Below are 17439 nucleotides of genomic sequence, written 5' to 3' on the forward strand. Positions count from 1 at the left end.
GAACGTACGTGTGAGAGCCAACGTACGTGTGAGAGCCAACCATTTGTCTTATTTTTGCCATTTACAAAGGGAGGAGGGGTTTTTATAAAAACAAAATTAAAATGTGATTGGCTCTCACATGTGCGTTCACCTATTGGTATGTGCAGATGATCCAATCTCCATTCTCACACCAATGCCTATTTCTATCACATGAATACAATTTGGCTCTCTTCCAACCGTAGTGGGAGTTGGAGGGTCCAGCCCAGCAAAACAAGGGTGATTTTGGTCATTTCACAAGTGGGATCCGAATGAGCCCTATGAAATGACCAAACCCCCTTGTTTTTGGGTGTTTTTGTTGGGTTGCCGGGCTGGACCCTCCAGCTCCTGCCACGACTGGAGTAAAACCAGATCCATGAATTAAGGATGCCAAACCCGATAGAACTCGTATGAGGCTATCTAGGGTGGACATAAAGGTAGTATTTGACACTTGTCTCACTCATTGCAATTAAGGCCATAAAAAGGCAATACCGAAAGGGACAGGTGTTGAGCATTGATCGTAACTGGAGCATAACCAAACTCATTTCGAATAGTCCATGACTATGAGAGCATTTTCACACTAATGCCTATTTCTATCACATGAATTAAGGATGCCAAACCCTAGGTCATACCAATTTACCACTGATCAATTAAGGTCGAGATCAGTTGATCGTTAATAAGTAGAGTTAGTATCGGATTGAGGGTTGAAAAATCAAATGATTATTAGTCAGTTTTGGTCTAACCCGACTAATTAGATTGATCAATTTAAAATGTACAAACTTGATTGAAACCAATTGAGGACTGATTAATTTAGGACAATGATTTCCTCCACCCATAGAGGACGGTTCACCCACTTTCCTAGGATTCACAAACCCCTTCTAGGGTTTTTATATGTTCCTAATTACCCTCTCGAAACCCATTCCTTCCCTCTCCCGTCCCTCAGTGAATGGGATCCCATTCACCGTGGGTGGAGGTAAACTCGATCCATTAATTTATCCTTCAACAAAAATAAATCAAAGATGGCTTGATTGATCAATCAATTAGTTCTCAAACCGAATATAACCCATTACACCATGATTGATAGAAACGAGTAATATAAAATTTCAGTTGGTCATCCTAAAACCAATTAATTGGTCTCAACTCACTAGTTTCTTGTTTATTTTTTCTTTGTTGTCCTACTTGTAGTTTATAAATTGGCTCCTTTTGATTGCAAGAGAAATTAAAGGAAAAGTGGAAGTTTTCAAAACTTAAAAAAAATATTTTGTAATTATTATCTAACATGATTGTGCAAACTATTTAAATTTCTTATCATATTTAATAATGATACATAATTTTATTTTGGGGAAGAGTTTTTTGTAGAGGAGTATGGTCCCCACGTGCAAAGGCATCAACAGGATGGGTATTTTTGCCTTTCATGGGGGTGAGACAGTCATTTCACTCTCCTGTGTCTAGGCGTGCATAGTGCTACACTCCTCCATAAGAAACATCTTCATTTTATTTAATATTATCCAAGTAAATGCTTCATCTTGGCTTTGGTTCGTCCTCTTAATTTTTTTTGTCATCTTCTATAAAATGAACTCCAACCAGTGTCCTATAATTTATACACTAGTAAGCCACCCTATAACATTTTTATTTCTTTTTTACGAAAAAAATAATTAATCAGTTTATAACTACTACTAATCATGGTGTGGAGAGATTTAATTTATAGGAACACTTGTGTATGATTGTCCTTTCACATTATATTTTTGTGGGAGTAGTTTTCATGCACGTGCATGGCCTGCACGGAGTACTGTTGGATGAGCATAAATGCCCATCTGAAATGACCAAAACCTCCCTTGCTCCCCTATAAAGACAGGTATGATGGGCAAATCTCCCTTGCACGAGTCTTGTCCCTTCTATTTTTTATTGTTTTTTCTCTCCTATTCTATTTAATCTAATATAATTTCTTAAATGACATTTAACTCATATTTAACCCAGACAGGATAACATGATTTTGTACTTATCTACAACCATGAATTATATGCATCATCTATGGATTATGGAAATGCGTGAACAGCACAGGAAACGGAGCTCAAGGAACTCAAAGAAGGAGTCGAAAAAGCGCTTCTATTGGACCACAGGAAGCTGACTATCAGAACGGATTCTGAGGAGCTCAAGAATTGGATAACATGCCAAGAGCAGTATCCTTGGCCATGGGAGATCTTTCATCTTTTGATAGATATTAAAACTTTTATGGATTCATTTCAGTCTATAAATATTATTAAGCAAGCTAGACATCTGATACAACCAGCTCATAATCTGACAAACTATTCTAGGATAGAACATCGTTCATCTGCTTGTATGACATTTAATATTCCTATTATGTTTTAATTTATCTTTATTTCATAAAAAAAACAAAAACAAAAAAACTCATATTTATCTATCTTAGATTGATAAAAGTTTATTAAACCACATACCCATCATCATCAATGTGATTAAGGAAAGAGTACTTATACATCTTAGAATTGACTGTTCGAATTTGGTTGACTTCACAATTTTGTTTTTGGTTTGATGGTTTTGATAACGGTGCTTCGACATCTTTATGTATCTTTTCCTTTTGTAAATTGTCATGTTAATGAGAAATAGAAACTCAAGGGAGACGGGTTCCCACCCCCGCCAATGCGGGTGGAACTTCTCAGACCACATCAATGAGAACATGGAAAACCGTATTATTGTAAGAAGATGTACAGTACATTAATTACTGTCTGGAAATTTTTATCCCTAAACTCATGTTCTAATAAAGATGAAATCTAAGTACTTGTGTACTTGCATGCAAATTCTCTCTCTCTCTCTCTCTCTCTCTCTGTGTGTCTCTGTGCCATTACAGGTAAACCCATGTATTAAACCATGCCCTGTACACGCATTGAGATTTAATTGTCATCATCATACACAATAGAGGACTGGTTCCAACTTCCAAGGGATGCCCTAAAATCTAGTGAGAAATGCTAAGCAGGTATTGATATGACAAGAGGAAGAAAAGATTTGGTGGTTATGATATTGTTTTGGTTTCCACTGCTACCGGTGGTCCAGCTAATTTAAAGCCCAATCATGGGTTTTGGCAGTGGCATTCCCTTGCCTTCCCACTTGGGCTAGTGAGTCGTGACTATTCCCAAAATATAAATCTTGTTGTTCCAAAAGTAGAGGCTGAGAGGATTCTGAGAATGATTTAAGATACAAAATGGCCCATGCGGTTTTGGGCACTCTGTTCCCTGTTTTCTTGCTTACCTGTAAAGCATTTTCTGGAACAAAAAGAAGAAAAATTTATCCATAGCCTGCTACCACCATTGAAACCTTAATTTTATCCTTTTAACTACAATTCTTCTTCTTCTTCTTCTTCTTCCTTGAATCCTTTTAACTACAGTTCTTCTTCTTCTTCTTCTTCTTCCTTGAACTATATATATACCAATTAGCAATTTGGTTTCTTCATTCTTGCATTTCCTTTTCCCAATCCCATCTCCCTTTCTCTTCCTCCTTCAAGGGAAGCCATGGCTTTCAATGTTGTTTGGTTAATTGGGTTATGTTCTCTTCTTCTTAGCTATGGAGTCCATGTTGAAGCCTCTCACAAGGTTTGCTTAGACCTTCAATCTTATGAGCACACTACAGCAACCCATCAGCCTTTTAGAACTGGCTACCATTTCCAACCAGCCAAAAACTGGATCAATGGTTCTTCTTCTGCTTCTTCTTATTCTTTCTCTTATGTAGCTTCTATATAACTTTTTCTGCCATTTCCAACTTATCTTCTTTTAACTAACTTTTGATTTATATTGTGGGCATGTCTGTGATTCTGGAATGAACAACTGGATCTCATTGGATAAACAGATCCTAATGGTTAGTCAAGTTCTCTTTGGATTTAAATTTGAAGTACTTAAACATGCACAAGTGAATTGACATTCAATAAGTTCTAACACATCATATGATTTGATGCACATCTTGTTGCAGGGCCAATGATTTATAAGGGAATCTATCACCTCCTCTACCAGTACAATCCAAAAGGTTCAGTCTGGGGTAACATAGTATGGGCACACACGACTTCGACTGATCTTGTCAATTGGGTTCACCATGAACCTGCAATCTATCCATCCATTGAATCTGATATTAATGGCTGTTGGTCTGGTTCAACTACAATTCTCCCAGGGGCCAAACCTGCCATTCTATACACTGGTATAGACCCACAAAATCGCCAAGTCCAGAATATAGCATTTCCCAAGAATCTCTCTGATCCATTCCTGAGAGAATGGACCAAACTACCCCAAAATCCTCTTATGACTCCCATTGATGGGATCAATGCAAGCTCATTCAGGGATCCAACCACTGCTTGGAAGGCTCCTGATGGGAAATGGAGGGTAATCATTGGAAGCAAGACCGGTCGCCGAGGGAAGGCAATTCTCTATAAGAGCAAGGATTTCATTAAATGGGACAGAGTTAACCGTCCACTCCATTCATCCAAGAAGACAGGAATGTGGGAGTGCCCAGATTTCTTCCCTGTTTCTGTAAAAAGTGAAGTTGGTCTTGACACATCTGTGATTACTCCTGATGTTAAGCATGTTCTTAAGGTGAGCTTGGATGATACCAAACATGAATACTACACAATTGGTACTTACAAATTGAAGAAGGATAAGTATGTTCCAAACAAGGGTTCCATCGATGATGATTCAGGCCTGAGATATGATTATGGAAAATTTTACGCTTCCAAGACATTCTTCGACAATTCTAAGAACAGAAGGATACTGTGGGGTTGGGTTAATGAATCAGATAGCGAACACGATGCTGTGAAGAGAGGATGGGCAGGAGTTCAGGTAAAGCAGAGGAGTTTAAACAATTCATCATGAACATCCTTCTTAGTCCCAAGTACTGCCTGTGTACTATGAGGACTAGGAAGTGACTTGAGTTTTATCTACTGGTTCTGTTTGCAGGCAATTCCGAGAAATATTTGGCTCGACAAGTCTGGGAAGCAACTGGTTCAATGGCCAGTCGAAGAAATCGAGAAGTTACATGAAAAACCAGTTGATTTGCAGAGTACAGAGCTGAAGAAAGGATCTGTAATTGAAGTTTCTGGTGTCACTGCCTCGCAGGTGAGTTTCTTACTCTGTTTTCCTTCACAAGAGTGAATCTAGTTATTGATACGTTTCAGACCCAATATTGCATCAAATGAATAAAATCTACCTACCCTCAGAGATCTCTCTAATCCAGATTGAAATTTCAATTTTCTTTACCAAACTAGAGAAGAGACAAACAAAGTCTATGTGATTTGCTTCTCTTCCAGCTTATAGATTTTTAATTTCTCTTCCTTTTGGGTTACTAAAAGGCCGATGTGGAGGTTTCATTTGCCTTGTCAACATTGGAGAAAGCTGAGAATATGGACCCAAGTTGGAAAAATCCACAACTACTTTGTAGTCAAAAAGGGGCTTCTGTTAAAGGAAGTATAGGACCATTTGGATTGCTAGTTTTGGCTTCTGAAGGCTTGGAAGAACAAACATCCATATTTTTCAGGGTATTCAAAGATCAAGAGAAATATGTGGTGCTCATGTGCAGTGACCAAAGCAGGTCAGTTTCAAGATTATCTCTTCTTCTTTTTTTATTTTTTTTGTAATTCCATTTTAGTATTCTCCAGGTTCTCTCAAATCAAATCTACCTTGGGTCATCACCCCCTAAAATCTTTCCTAATTTTGTATAATAAACAAAACAGGTCTTCTTTGAGGAAAGATCATCTGCTGGATAAAACCACCTATGGAGCTTTTCTAGATGTGGATCCTCAGCATGAGGAATTATCACTAAGGAGCTTGGTAAGTTGATTAAGGGTAAATAATTTACATTTTCTTATTCTCATGGATCAAGACTCGAGAGTCAACCTCATTCATTAATCACAATAGAAAGCGAAAAAAAATATAAAAAATAAAAAAAAAACTAATTTGGATTTTGCAGCCACACTTTTTCCTTAGATAAGTCACATGTCAAATTTGATTACTTAAATACAAGAATTTTGATATATATGTGGAGCTTCATATTTTGCAGATAGATCATTCCATCGTCGAGAGTTTTGGTGGCAAAGGAAAGGTTTGTATCACATCTAGGGTTTATCCAGAAAAGGCTCAGTATGACAAAGCACACCTATATGTATTTAACAATGGAACGGAGAATATAAGGGTCTCAAAATTAAGTGCTTGGAGCATGAAGAAAGCTCAAATCATCTATTGAAAGGAGGAAAAACAAGATAAAATAGCAAGGAGATGGACAAGATGATGTAAACCACAACGAAAACGTGTCTGGTTAAATCGTTTATCCCAATTACCTTATGAACGATAACTTCATAAGGATTTTCATTGTTTGAAGCCTATTGTATTTGTCAAGTTGTGGGTTAATTTCAAAACTAGTAACTAGGGGTTTTGCTAGAGTTGAGCCCAGACTCCTCTAATGAATTGGAACTACTTTTAATTGTGACTTTATAAACATTCTCACCCTTCTCTTTCTCTCTCTCTCTCTCTCTCTTGTGTTTGTGTCTATATGTGCACGTGTGCTTTGTGTATTTTTATTTGTGACTTTATAAACATTCTCACCTCCCTCCCCTCCCTCTCTCTCTCTCTCTCTCTCTCTCTCTCTCTCTCTTGTGTTTGTGGGTATGTGTGCACGTGTGCTTTGTATAGAAATGAAAATCTGAACATACTGAAACAAAAAGAAGAAATAATCGTACAACCACGTCAAAAGGATATACATGAGTCGACAAGGTACCTACTTCCATTGTGAGATGAAAGCAGTCTTCACAAGAAAGGAGAAAATTATTAGAAGCTCTCTAACTCATGCCTTTTTGTGTTTACAAAGAATTCTCTGTGTCGTTATATGACTTGAATAAGTCAAATGAGGCAGCTCCCCACCTTTATTGAATGAAAAAGAAGAGATGGTTGTTGCATAATTTGCAAGAACACAAACTCTCATGCGTTTCTTCAAGGACATGAGAGTGGTTCATTATTGACTTATGGAGACGAGACAAATTGTCTCTACCTCATTAATGTTGCATAAGTAAAAGTCTTTCTCTCTCACATTTTATTCAAACCATAGAACAACACCGACTTGATTTTCTTCAATCAAGGAAGAGACACCAACAGTTAACGATGCGTGCTTATTTGACAAGCTGAAGGTAGTAGTTGCACCTTCCACATCGACAAAGAAAAAGGAGTTGCACGTGGTTTACAAGCCCACTCCCTTCTTCTATAAATAGTTTGTGGGAGAGATCCTTAGAACATAGAACAACAGTTCAGAGTTCTATCTAGAACAAAATACAGAGTGCTCTTGTAATATTTCTGAGAGAGAGAGAGATAGGAAGAGTACAATTGTCACACCTGCAACCCACCCCTTAGGAGGATTCGGTTAGTGACCCCGATACCCAAGGTATCCAACCACTTCCAGGATCTAGATGCAGTAAATACACGTCACAAGCATAACACAATATCGGGATAACAAGTGTTTCATTGATCAGAGTGCACAAAAAGTAAAGTACTTACAAGTTTTATGTATATTATTTACATTGATACCCCCAGATAGCCTGATATCCCTATGTTCACATCTATCAGACCATGTACAACTATTCAGGAATATTTACAGTAGAATTACATCCACCAAAAGAATAGTGTTTCAACTAAAGAAAAATAATAGATAAGTCCACGTCTTCAGTCCATGTTCTCCAGGAACACCCTAATTACTCGCATGATAAGGGTCACACCCCTCTAGGTCCACACCAACATGCTCACAATGATCATCAACCTCCGCCTCGAAATACCTCCATACTACCATCACATCTACCTGCAAGATGGTTGTGCCCGGATACCTAAGGTATCCAACCACTTCCAGGATCCAGATGCAGTAAATACATGTCACAAGCATAATACAATATCGAGATAACAAGTGTTTCAATGATCAGAATGCACGGAAAGTAAAGTACTTACAAGTTTTAGTGATCCGGATACCCAAGGTATCCAACCACTTCCAGGATCCAGATACAGTAAACATACGTCACAAGCATAACACAATATCGAGATAAATTTTTCATTGATCAGAATGCACGAAAAGTAAAGTACTTACAAGTTTTATGTATATTATTTACATTGATACCCCCCGATAGCCTGATATCCCTATGTTCACATCTATCAAACCATATACAACTATTCAAAAATATTTACAGTAGAATTACATCCACAAAAAGAATAGTGTTTCAACTAAAGAAAAATAAAAGATAAGTCCACGTCATCAGTCCATGTTCTCCAGGAACACCTTAATCACTTGCGTGATAAGGGTCACACCCCTCTAGGTCCACACCAACATGCTCACAATGATCATCAACCTCCGCCTCGAAATACCTCCACACTACCATCACATCTACCTACAAGATCATCTAAAAAGAAAGATTTCATGATAGTGAGTTCCACCGAGCCTTGTGAATGAAGAATAAACCATGCATGCAAATGCAACACAAAACATGATCCTATATGCATGAGGTCCAGTTTTATTCTTAATCCACCTAACAACAAAACCAAGTCCAAGTAAGAAGGTACTACTACAATTCCCAATACATGTATCTTTGGTGCGAGCTTCTAACCCCTTCTCGCGATACATCCATTGAGTTGTCGGGAAGACCAGTCGACTCCAGCATCCGCTCCCAAGGTCAACCAGACCAAACTTCAATGTTACCACTGTGCTATCTCCAACCCTGTTGACTGATGGGACAACTGACACCACATGTCCTAATGACCCAATGAATCTACTGACCGACCAATGCCTTTTCGAGGCATTGACCTCACACAATTGTGGTATCCTACACCTTAACCCCTGTTGGTAAGGATTCGTAGTACGGGTGATGATAATCCCTAGCCTCATACAATTCTAAATGGCATAGTACGAGGTGTACAGTGCTCCCGTATCCCATACTACGGCACACCATAAGGTTTTATCCACATCATCTACATGTAACCTTCTTTTGAATGCCCCTTGTCTTATTCATAAAAGGTTCTTGAAATCAGGGGTAAAAATGGTTTTTTAGAATAATTTGAAAATATACTTACCATTCTCAAGCATTGTCTCATTTCAAGTGCACATGAAAAGATTAGATTTTACCCTCACTAAAAGAAGAAGTGTGTTAGACTAAGAGGGTAAAAAAATAAAGTATTAAATTCTTTGCATCAATAAAAAATCCTTTGTGTCTAATTGTAACCAGACTTTTTTTCCCTCCAGACAATAAGGTAGCAATATAATATAAGATCCAATACTATAATTTCATAATAAGAGAGACAAAAGGATTGAAGGGTGGAGGTGGGGGCAGGGAAAGTTTTGTAGAGCAAGGGGTTGTTGGCTCAGGCAAATCCAAAAGGGGAGTGAATTGGATGAGAGAGTAAAATTGACATTTAGGATGTATATATTCTTCTCAAAGACATTTGACGAACCATAAGAGAGGTTGTAGAGTGTGTAAAAGAGAGTTGAAAAGGAGATTGAGAAACAATGAGATACATAAGGATTTAAAGTAGTTTGGAGACGGGCTTACATCTACTACCAAGAGGCAGCCTATAGGACTTTCCACTAAAGTGATCAACTCAAATAACAGATCACAATGTGTTTTCAAAATCAACACAAACCCAAGTGTTTGGGCTCACACTGAAACCTAGTGGTTTCCTAGGCTCACTACTAACAACATTACAACAAAACAAAACAAAAGTTCATATGAAAATAATTAATCATCAAATGATTCACTAATACAAAGCAAAAGTTGCAAGCTTCACTACAAATAAAAAATAAAAAAATTAATTTCAAGGGAATTTTTTTTGGGTAATTTACACATACCACCCCTGAGGACTAACGAAAGTATAATTTTACTCCCCCAGTTTTGGATAATTCTGCGTACCCCCCTGAGGTTTACAAACGTTAACAAATACACCCATTCCATCAGGTCATGACTAACAGTGTTAAAATCAAGAGGTACAGTTACAAAAATGCCCCTTGAACCAAAAAAAAACTTGCAACTCATCTTCCCCAAATCGTTTACGGTTTGAAAAAGGGGAAGATCAGTTGTTGGTATGAGAGGTGGGGCTTGAAGCATGTTCAGTTTGGGGCTTGTAGATTTCTATCAATTTCAGGCCGGTCACGCCTCAAGATTACTGGTGGCAATGTCTCACCAGCTAGATTTAGATTCCGGCAAACTCAAGCTCTGGATCTGAAACTCTAAGGAGGAGACTCTGTTCCTGTTCTTCCAACCTTGTTGATTGAAACCGGCGAGTGGGATGTTATATCATCACTGTCCCCATTGGCTCTCAACCCAACATTTTCATTGACAGCCCTTCCATTGCTCATCAAGCCCTCATCCAAAATGGAGCCATCTTTGCCGATTGCCCACATACTTAATCAATCTGCCACTAGCAAGTTGCAAAGAGCCATAAGCTCTTCTCTTTATGGCCCATACTGGCGTCTACTCCACAGGAACCTCACCTCTGAGATCCTCCACCCTTATCGGCTGAAGAGGTTTTTTTTTTTTTTTTTTTTCTTTACAACTAAAAGTAGTTTTTGGGCCACAAGAGTTGGTGGGGATAGTCAAACATTTGAAGCTTGATGGAACAACAAAATGAGCTAAATAAATCAGCCATAAGGTCTCTTGGTATCCAAGTGTGACCTTCTCTACTTCAAAATGCTTCACCAGTGCAATCATCTATGATCAGTAATTAATCCTCAAATAGGCCAAGGAAGTTCTTTGAAGTGATCATTAATTGGATCCAGAAGTATACATCAGAGTAGAGCCCTTCATATAAGCCAGATTAAAAAATTGTAGAGTAGCCCAGTCCTCTACCAAAGCTACAGTTGCTCTACCTAAAAAATTAACAAAACTTAGGGACCGTTTGACAACGTTTTGTTTCTGTGCCAATAATGTTCCCAGCACACAAATGGAACAAAAAAACCGTTTGATAAATCCGTTTTGTTTCAAGTGTTTTTGATAACAAAATCAAAATTTATAACAATTTATGCCTAAAAAAACGTTTTTGACATAACAACTATTTGTTGTTTTTACTGTTTTATGGCTTTTAACAAAAACTGTTACCCGATAAAACGCTTGCAATACGTGAAGTCGTTCATCTCTCGCTCAACTCTCTCTTGCTTCAAAAGTTCCAAACGCTCAAAAACACAAAACCTGCAACTCTCATCGTGCCTGGCTAAGCTCACCGCTGCTGTCCCAATCGGAGCTCACCGCTGCTCTCCCAACTGGAGCTAACCGTTGCTGTCCCTCCATCGTCCAGGTACTCTGTAATCTCTACAACCCTCTATTCTTTGCAACACACTCTTCTCTGTAACTCTCTCTCTCTCTCTCTCTCTCTCTCTCTCTCTCTCTCGCTCTCTTTCTCTCTCTCTCTCTCTCTCTGGTTTGATATTCTTCAACGAAAGCCTGCCTGCTGTTGATTTTGGTCGCCCTTATTGGGTTCAACGATGAGAGAAATGCTCTAACTCTGTAGATTTGGAGCATTTTCCCCTTCGTTCTTCTCTAATCAATAACCCTAAATTTTGCAAATCTCTAATTTTTTCTCTGTTTTATGACTTGGCGGTTTGAGTAGGCACAAAATCCTCGTCTGATCGCTTCAAAGCCTCTCTAATCCCTTCGGTAATCTCTGTTGAACAGTGATGGCCACTGAGAGGGGGGTGAATCAGTGGACTCTAAAAAACTTTTCCCTCAATAGTTTCACTCTTTATTCACCTGTTGAGATCTTTAACACTCACCACAACCACCCACACAGTCTTCTCAAAATACACACAGGCACACAATCACACTCTAATAGCAATCCTGACTCCATCTCGTACAACCACAGTCACTGATACTGCTGCCAAGAGCTGCTAAACCAAGTGCTGCCAAGAGCTGGTACTATCACACAATATGGCACTCAACCACACACACTACTAGCACATATAATCACATACACACCCCAGCCTGACAGTCAAAGGCTCTACCAGGTGTGTACACCATCCTGCAGAAAAGCACTTATAACCAAAGCAAGCAAGCATCCACAACACAGAGAAATACGTGCTTCGGCAAGTTGCCTACATGCACGGAGTAATGGTCACTTGGACCTCAGCATCTACTCATCACTAATTTTCCCAGCATAAAACTGAGAGGCCGCACCCACGGCAGATGATGTTTTAGTCATACCTATGACTCAGGACATCTGACCTGCTTCTATCCCTAAATATAGAGACAAGGATGTTACCCCCAATGGTTTCCCAGCACCCACTGGTAACCAACACTATGTCCAGATGCAACTGGACAACTCAATAAAAATACTTGCGCTTATATGAATGCCCTACAATGTCAAGCACATCTAGCATAAGTCTCAACATGCATCCCAATTGCTAGCATATACAATGAATACCGAAATACAAAAATTACAAATTCAAGAAATAGAAATTCTCACAACCATGCAGTGTCTCTGATTCCTGGTAGATGGAGTCTGGCAACTCTGGTAGCTCACTGGAATCTTCAACTTCTCCCAATTTGATGGAGAACTGGAATCTTCAAGTGTGCTTAATCACTTATGCTCTGGAGTGGTTCCTGGCAGTGTGGGAAACCACTTTCTTTTCCTTTCTCCTTCTTCTTTCTTCTTCCTATTCTTGTATTTTCTCAAAAACACAAACAAAACCCCACTTTCTCCATAAATAGATCTTCAATAACTATGTTCAATCTTCAACAACCCACTTGGAATAAGCTTTAATGCATATGGAATAGCCTTCTATTCTTCAAAATCAAAGCTTGTGAGAGAGATGAGTTCATTCCATTTTCTTTTGGTTGCCCTTTTTCTTCTAAAATGGAAAACCTTTTTTTTTCGTTTCTTCTCCCCTTCTGTTTTTTTTCCCCTCTCTTCTCACGGTTCTATAGATCTACCCCTCTAAAGAAGAAAACTACTTCTCTTTCTTTTATCAAAAGATCATGTAAAGGACTAAATAGCCCTTTTCAGATGGGCCAATGGAATTTTCATAAAAGGAATCTTCAATCTAGCATTGATTAAAGAATTTCTCAAAAGATGGAAAGAGACTTGCACGATTTACGAGAAATCTTTTTGGAGAGCTAATCAAAAGTTCCAAAAAGGAATCTAAGACTTTTAAAAAAACTTTTTAACTCATCCATTCACAAACTTCACGTGGGAGACTAATGATTCACTTTTTGAAAATCTCTCCAACTTTTGATAATTTCAAAAAAACCCCTCTTGTTTCACTCTTTTATGTCATTGTAGATATAACTTATATATATTTGTAAAATAAACCCCTGAGACAAAACTGAATCTGTATTGCTGGCCGAGAGCATGACTTGAATTCCAAGAAGTTCCAGATTTGCTTCTTTTCTGCGCACCCATACGAGAAAATTCATAACTCCCTCTTCTGACATCGGATTAACGAACCATTTGAACCGATAGAAAGAGGACTCGACAAACTAAAATATTCATGTAGAATGCTCCATCTGTTTCTGTCATTATACCCTCCAAAAATACCAACGAACACACTGCCAGTGCCGAAACCTATGAAATCAACATTCTTAATGCACCTAGCCTTCACCCAAGGCTGTTTAAGGCTTCCAAACACTGCAATGAACAATCTCATGCTGCCACATAATCCCCGGATGCTCCAGCATCATTGCCAACATGTCACATCACTATCAAATGACCAAAATGCCCCTGTGAGCTGTGTGAATACTCCATAGACCTCTGTGACTGACAAAATCAACAACATACTACTGGATGCTCTCTGTCACCTGTCTAGGCCATTTATACTCTGTAGAATTATATAAATGCCACTGAATGCTGTCCATGCCTAAAATGACAGAAATGCCCCTGGATGACTCCCAAACACTATGGGACCTCTGTATATACTGCTGAACCCCTGTAATGATGTCACTGCCACTGTGAACACTGTAAGAACTAGTGGGGTTGCTAGGGATACTATCCAGTCACTGCCTGCACTCCCATAAGCATGTCTACTCAACCAGAATGTTGCCTGAACTGGCCTGAGCGTTGTAGCTACACCAAGATGCATTATGTTGACCACAACAACACACATGCACTGTGTTGACAACAATGACAACCAACACACAGTCACTACCATCTGGGGACACCAAGATGCATTGTGTTGACCACAACAACACACATGCACTGTGTTGACAACAATGACAACCAACACACAGTCACTACCATCTGGGGACACCAAGATGCATTGTGTTGACCACAACAACACACATGCACTGTGTTGACAACAATGACAACCAACACACAGTCACTACCATCTGCACTGTGTGTTCAACAATCTCTCTGTGGCTTGAACCCTGCGTTCCTCGCTTTGTCCCTATCTTTCCCTGTTGCGACAACATAACGTAAGGGCACTCGAATGCCTCCTCTGATCGCTTTAAAGACTATCATATTAGTTTTAGAAAGGAAGAAGAGTCTCAAACCTTTTATTGACTTCTCAGTTCTCAATAATAATGTAAGGGCACTCGAATGGATTAGTTGTATCTAAAGAAGATTTCAGGATTTCTTTTTTCTTTTCTTCTCTTGGCTTCTAAGCATATCTGAGCAACAAAGAACTAGAATAATATTTTGCCCAGACATTGGTTTGCTCAACTCCGGCCATCACTTCTCATCATCCAACATGACAGACACCAAGGCAAATTCTGCATCAAAGAGGTAACTGATTCAGCTCCTTTAATGGGTTTCTAACCAGACCCATTTAAGGTTACCACCAGTTATCCTAACCAAGTGTTGTATTGCAGATTGGCAGTTGTTACAGGAGCTAATAAGGGGATTGGATTGGAGATATGTCGCCAGTTAGCCTCCAATGGTGTACCAGTGGTTTTGACAGCCAGAGATGAGAAGAGGGGTGTTGAAGCTGTTGAGAAGCTCAAAGGGTCTGGACTATCTGATGTGGTTTTTCATCAGCCGGATATGAATAATCCTCCAATGTCTTGACTTGTTTAATGATGATTATTGGAAGAAAAACTAGTTTGCTTAAAACTACTCCAATTACCTACTTTTATCTTCCTAAGCTCATCCATCTATCATGCTTAAGTGGACCAGGAACCATGGTCCATGATCCCAAAACAAGACCATAGACCTTAAGTTGTGGCTTCTGGACAGTTCCTATTAACTGTTCAGTTGGGGTCCATGCATGAGACATGAGGCCGGCATCTTCCCAGCCAATGTGAATGCATATACCTTAAAGGCACAATTTACAGTGGATTTCCTTTTCTTATTTTCTTTGAAAGTATGTGAACTTTATTTTATTTTGATCTGGATAATTTTGAAGTTTCAGGTTCCTTTTGCAACTGTCTACTACCAGAGAGTATTCAGGTTACAGCAATTAGGCATCTACCTGATCATCCAGCATATTCTGGTAAGTTTCTTTTCTGGCACTGACCATGTTACTTCTTGATCAACTACTTCATACCAATTAGTTGAATATTTCTGTATTTGTTTCTTGTATGAGAAGCTAATCTTCTGTGGTTCTCATGTTGGCCATTAGGAAGTTAAAAATCTGATTTGATTAAATTCAGTTGGTGAACTTCCCCAGAAAAAAAATCAGTTCATCATGTAGTTTCAGTGTCCTGTTTAATGCCTTGAAGGTTGACCATTGGCTCTTTGTCCTAATGATCAAGTAGATATTGAAGAGACCTCTGTAATTCGGTCTGCTTACGGCCATACTTGTTTTATCCAACTCTTTTGACATGGTAGGGAAGAAAAGAAAATTGGCTCAGCACAGTAAGCTTTCCCAACCATGTTTTCTATGTTATTCTAGTGTCTCAATGTGTGCACATGCCCATGATGACTTTTGTTTTTTGTCACTTATTCTCTGGTCCTTCCTCTTTGTCCATAACATATTTCTCGTATTCTTTGTATCCTTGGTAATATCTCTCTCTATTTGTTTCTGTACATTCGTTCAAAACTCAAGCATGTCATAAGCCAACTAAATGGATTTGGCAACTTGAACCCTGGTAAGTCATTAAAAGTTCTGGGCAGCCCCAAGATATTTTTTTTGGACCGGGGGGGTGGGGGGGTTGGGAGGAGAGGACTGCATTTGATAGGTCTCCATTTGATTCTTTAAGTTTCCATATGAATACTTGATAGATCTTCATTTGATTTTTCAAGACTTTCAAATGAGTTTATGATCATTATGCTGTTATGGCTACATTTGACTGATCTTCATTAGATTTTCTTGTAGTCTTTCATATGAATACTCATAGTCATTGTGCTGCTATGGCTGCCTCCTGTAGACCTTCATTTGATTTTTCAAGTCTCTCATATGACTATACATGGCTACTGTGATGCTATGGCTACATCTTGTAGATTTTCATCTGATTTTTTTCTTTTTAGTCTTTCATATGAATATTCATGACCACTGTGCTGCTATAGCTGCATCTTGTAGACTTTCATTTGATTTTTTTAGTCTCTCATATGAGTATTCATGGCTACTATATTGCCATGACTGGCTACTAGGCTCCTATGGCTGCATTTGATAGACTTTCATTGGATTTCCAAGTATTTTATATGAGAGCTTATACTATTGTGCTACTGTGGCTGCATTTGATTGATTTTCAATTTGATTTTTGAAGTCTTTCATAGGAGAGCTTATACTGTTGTACTATTGTGGCTGCATTTGATAGACTTGCAAGGAGTGTATGTGATGCAATTGATGCACTTCCAGGAGTTGATTTCAACTCAAGATTGCGTGCAGAAAAGGTTTTTTTTGGAGAGGAAGGATCTAGGCAATATTTTCTTGAGTGCAAGTGAGGGAGACAGGTTGCAAGTACTAGAATTTTATATGAATGGTACGGAGGACAACACAGTTGACCAATGATTGGATGGATAGTATTTGGTGTTATGTTATGGATGGTTTTATTACTTGATGATTGACAATATTAGGCTTATGATGGACAATTGGGACAATGGGTTAGGTTACATTTGTATAGCACAACTATCTTCTTGGCATATGAATATTTTAAATTTAAGGAAATCAAATTATTCCATTTGCATGGGCATGGTGGTGGTGTAAAGCATGTGTACAACAGTCCTTTAGGATTGAGATATTGCAAGAACAATGGGCAATTGTTACCCTATTCTCTGCATTTGTAGCCTCATTTGTAGCATCATTTGTGAGCCTTGATATGGTTTTACAGAACACCCATGTAAATTTCAAATTTCTTTACTTGTTGAGTCTTTAGCTCAAATTGGTAGAGCACTTGGAACATGAAGATGTCTCAAGCATGTTCCAAGGGGATGGTGGTTCAAATCCACCAAGACCCTTTTTATTCAACTAATCTTATTTGTATTCTTTAAAACTTTTGTATGTCTAATCGATTCATAAACTTTTGCAATTTATAGTGTTAATGGT

At 38.6% G+C, this 17439-nt stretch overlaps 1 protein-coding gene across 1 annotated transcript; it reads left to right on the forward strand.

Moving 5' to 3' along the window:
* The first annotated feature begins 3483 nt into the window (after positions 1-3483).
* Positions 3484-6266, forward strand: LOC122668116 (beta-fructofuranosidase, insoluble isoenzyme CWINV1-like). The gene is made up of 7 exons (XM_043864689.1): positions 3484-3717; positions 3874-3882; positions 3994-4850; positions 4968-5126; positions 5360-5598; positions 5741-5837; positions 6067-6266. The coding sequence occupies exons 1-7, from the start codon at positions 3540-3542 to the stop codon at positions 6247-6249; spliced, it is 1722 nt and encodes a 573-aa protein (XP_043720624.1). The 5' UTR covers positions 3484-3539; the 3' UTR covers positions 6250-6266.
* Positions 6267-17439: the final 11173 nt, after the last annotated feature.

The sequence above is a fragment of the Telopea speciosissima genome, chromosome 7, assembly GCF_018873765.1.
Source record: "Telopea speciosissima isolate NSW1024214 ecotype Mountain lineage chromosome 7, Tspe_v1, whole genome shotgun sequence".
In the NCBI taxonomy this organism is placed as follows: Eukaryota; Viridiplantae; Streptophyta; class Magnoliopsida; order Proteales; family Proteaceae; genus Telopea; species Telopea speciosissima.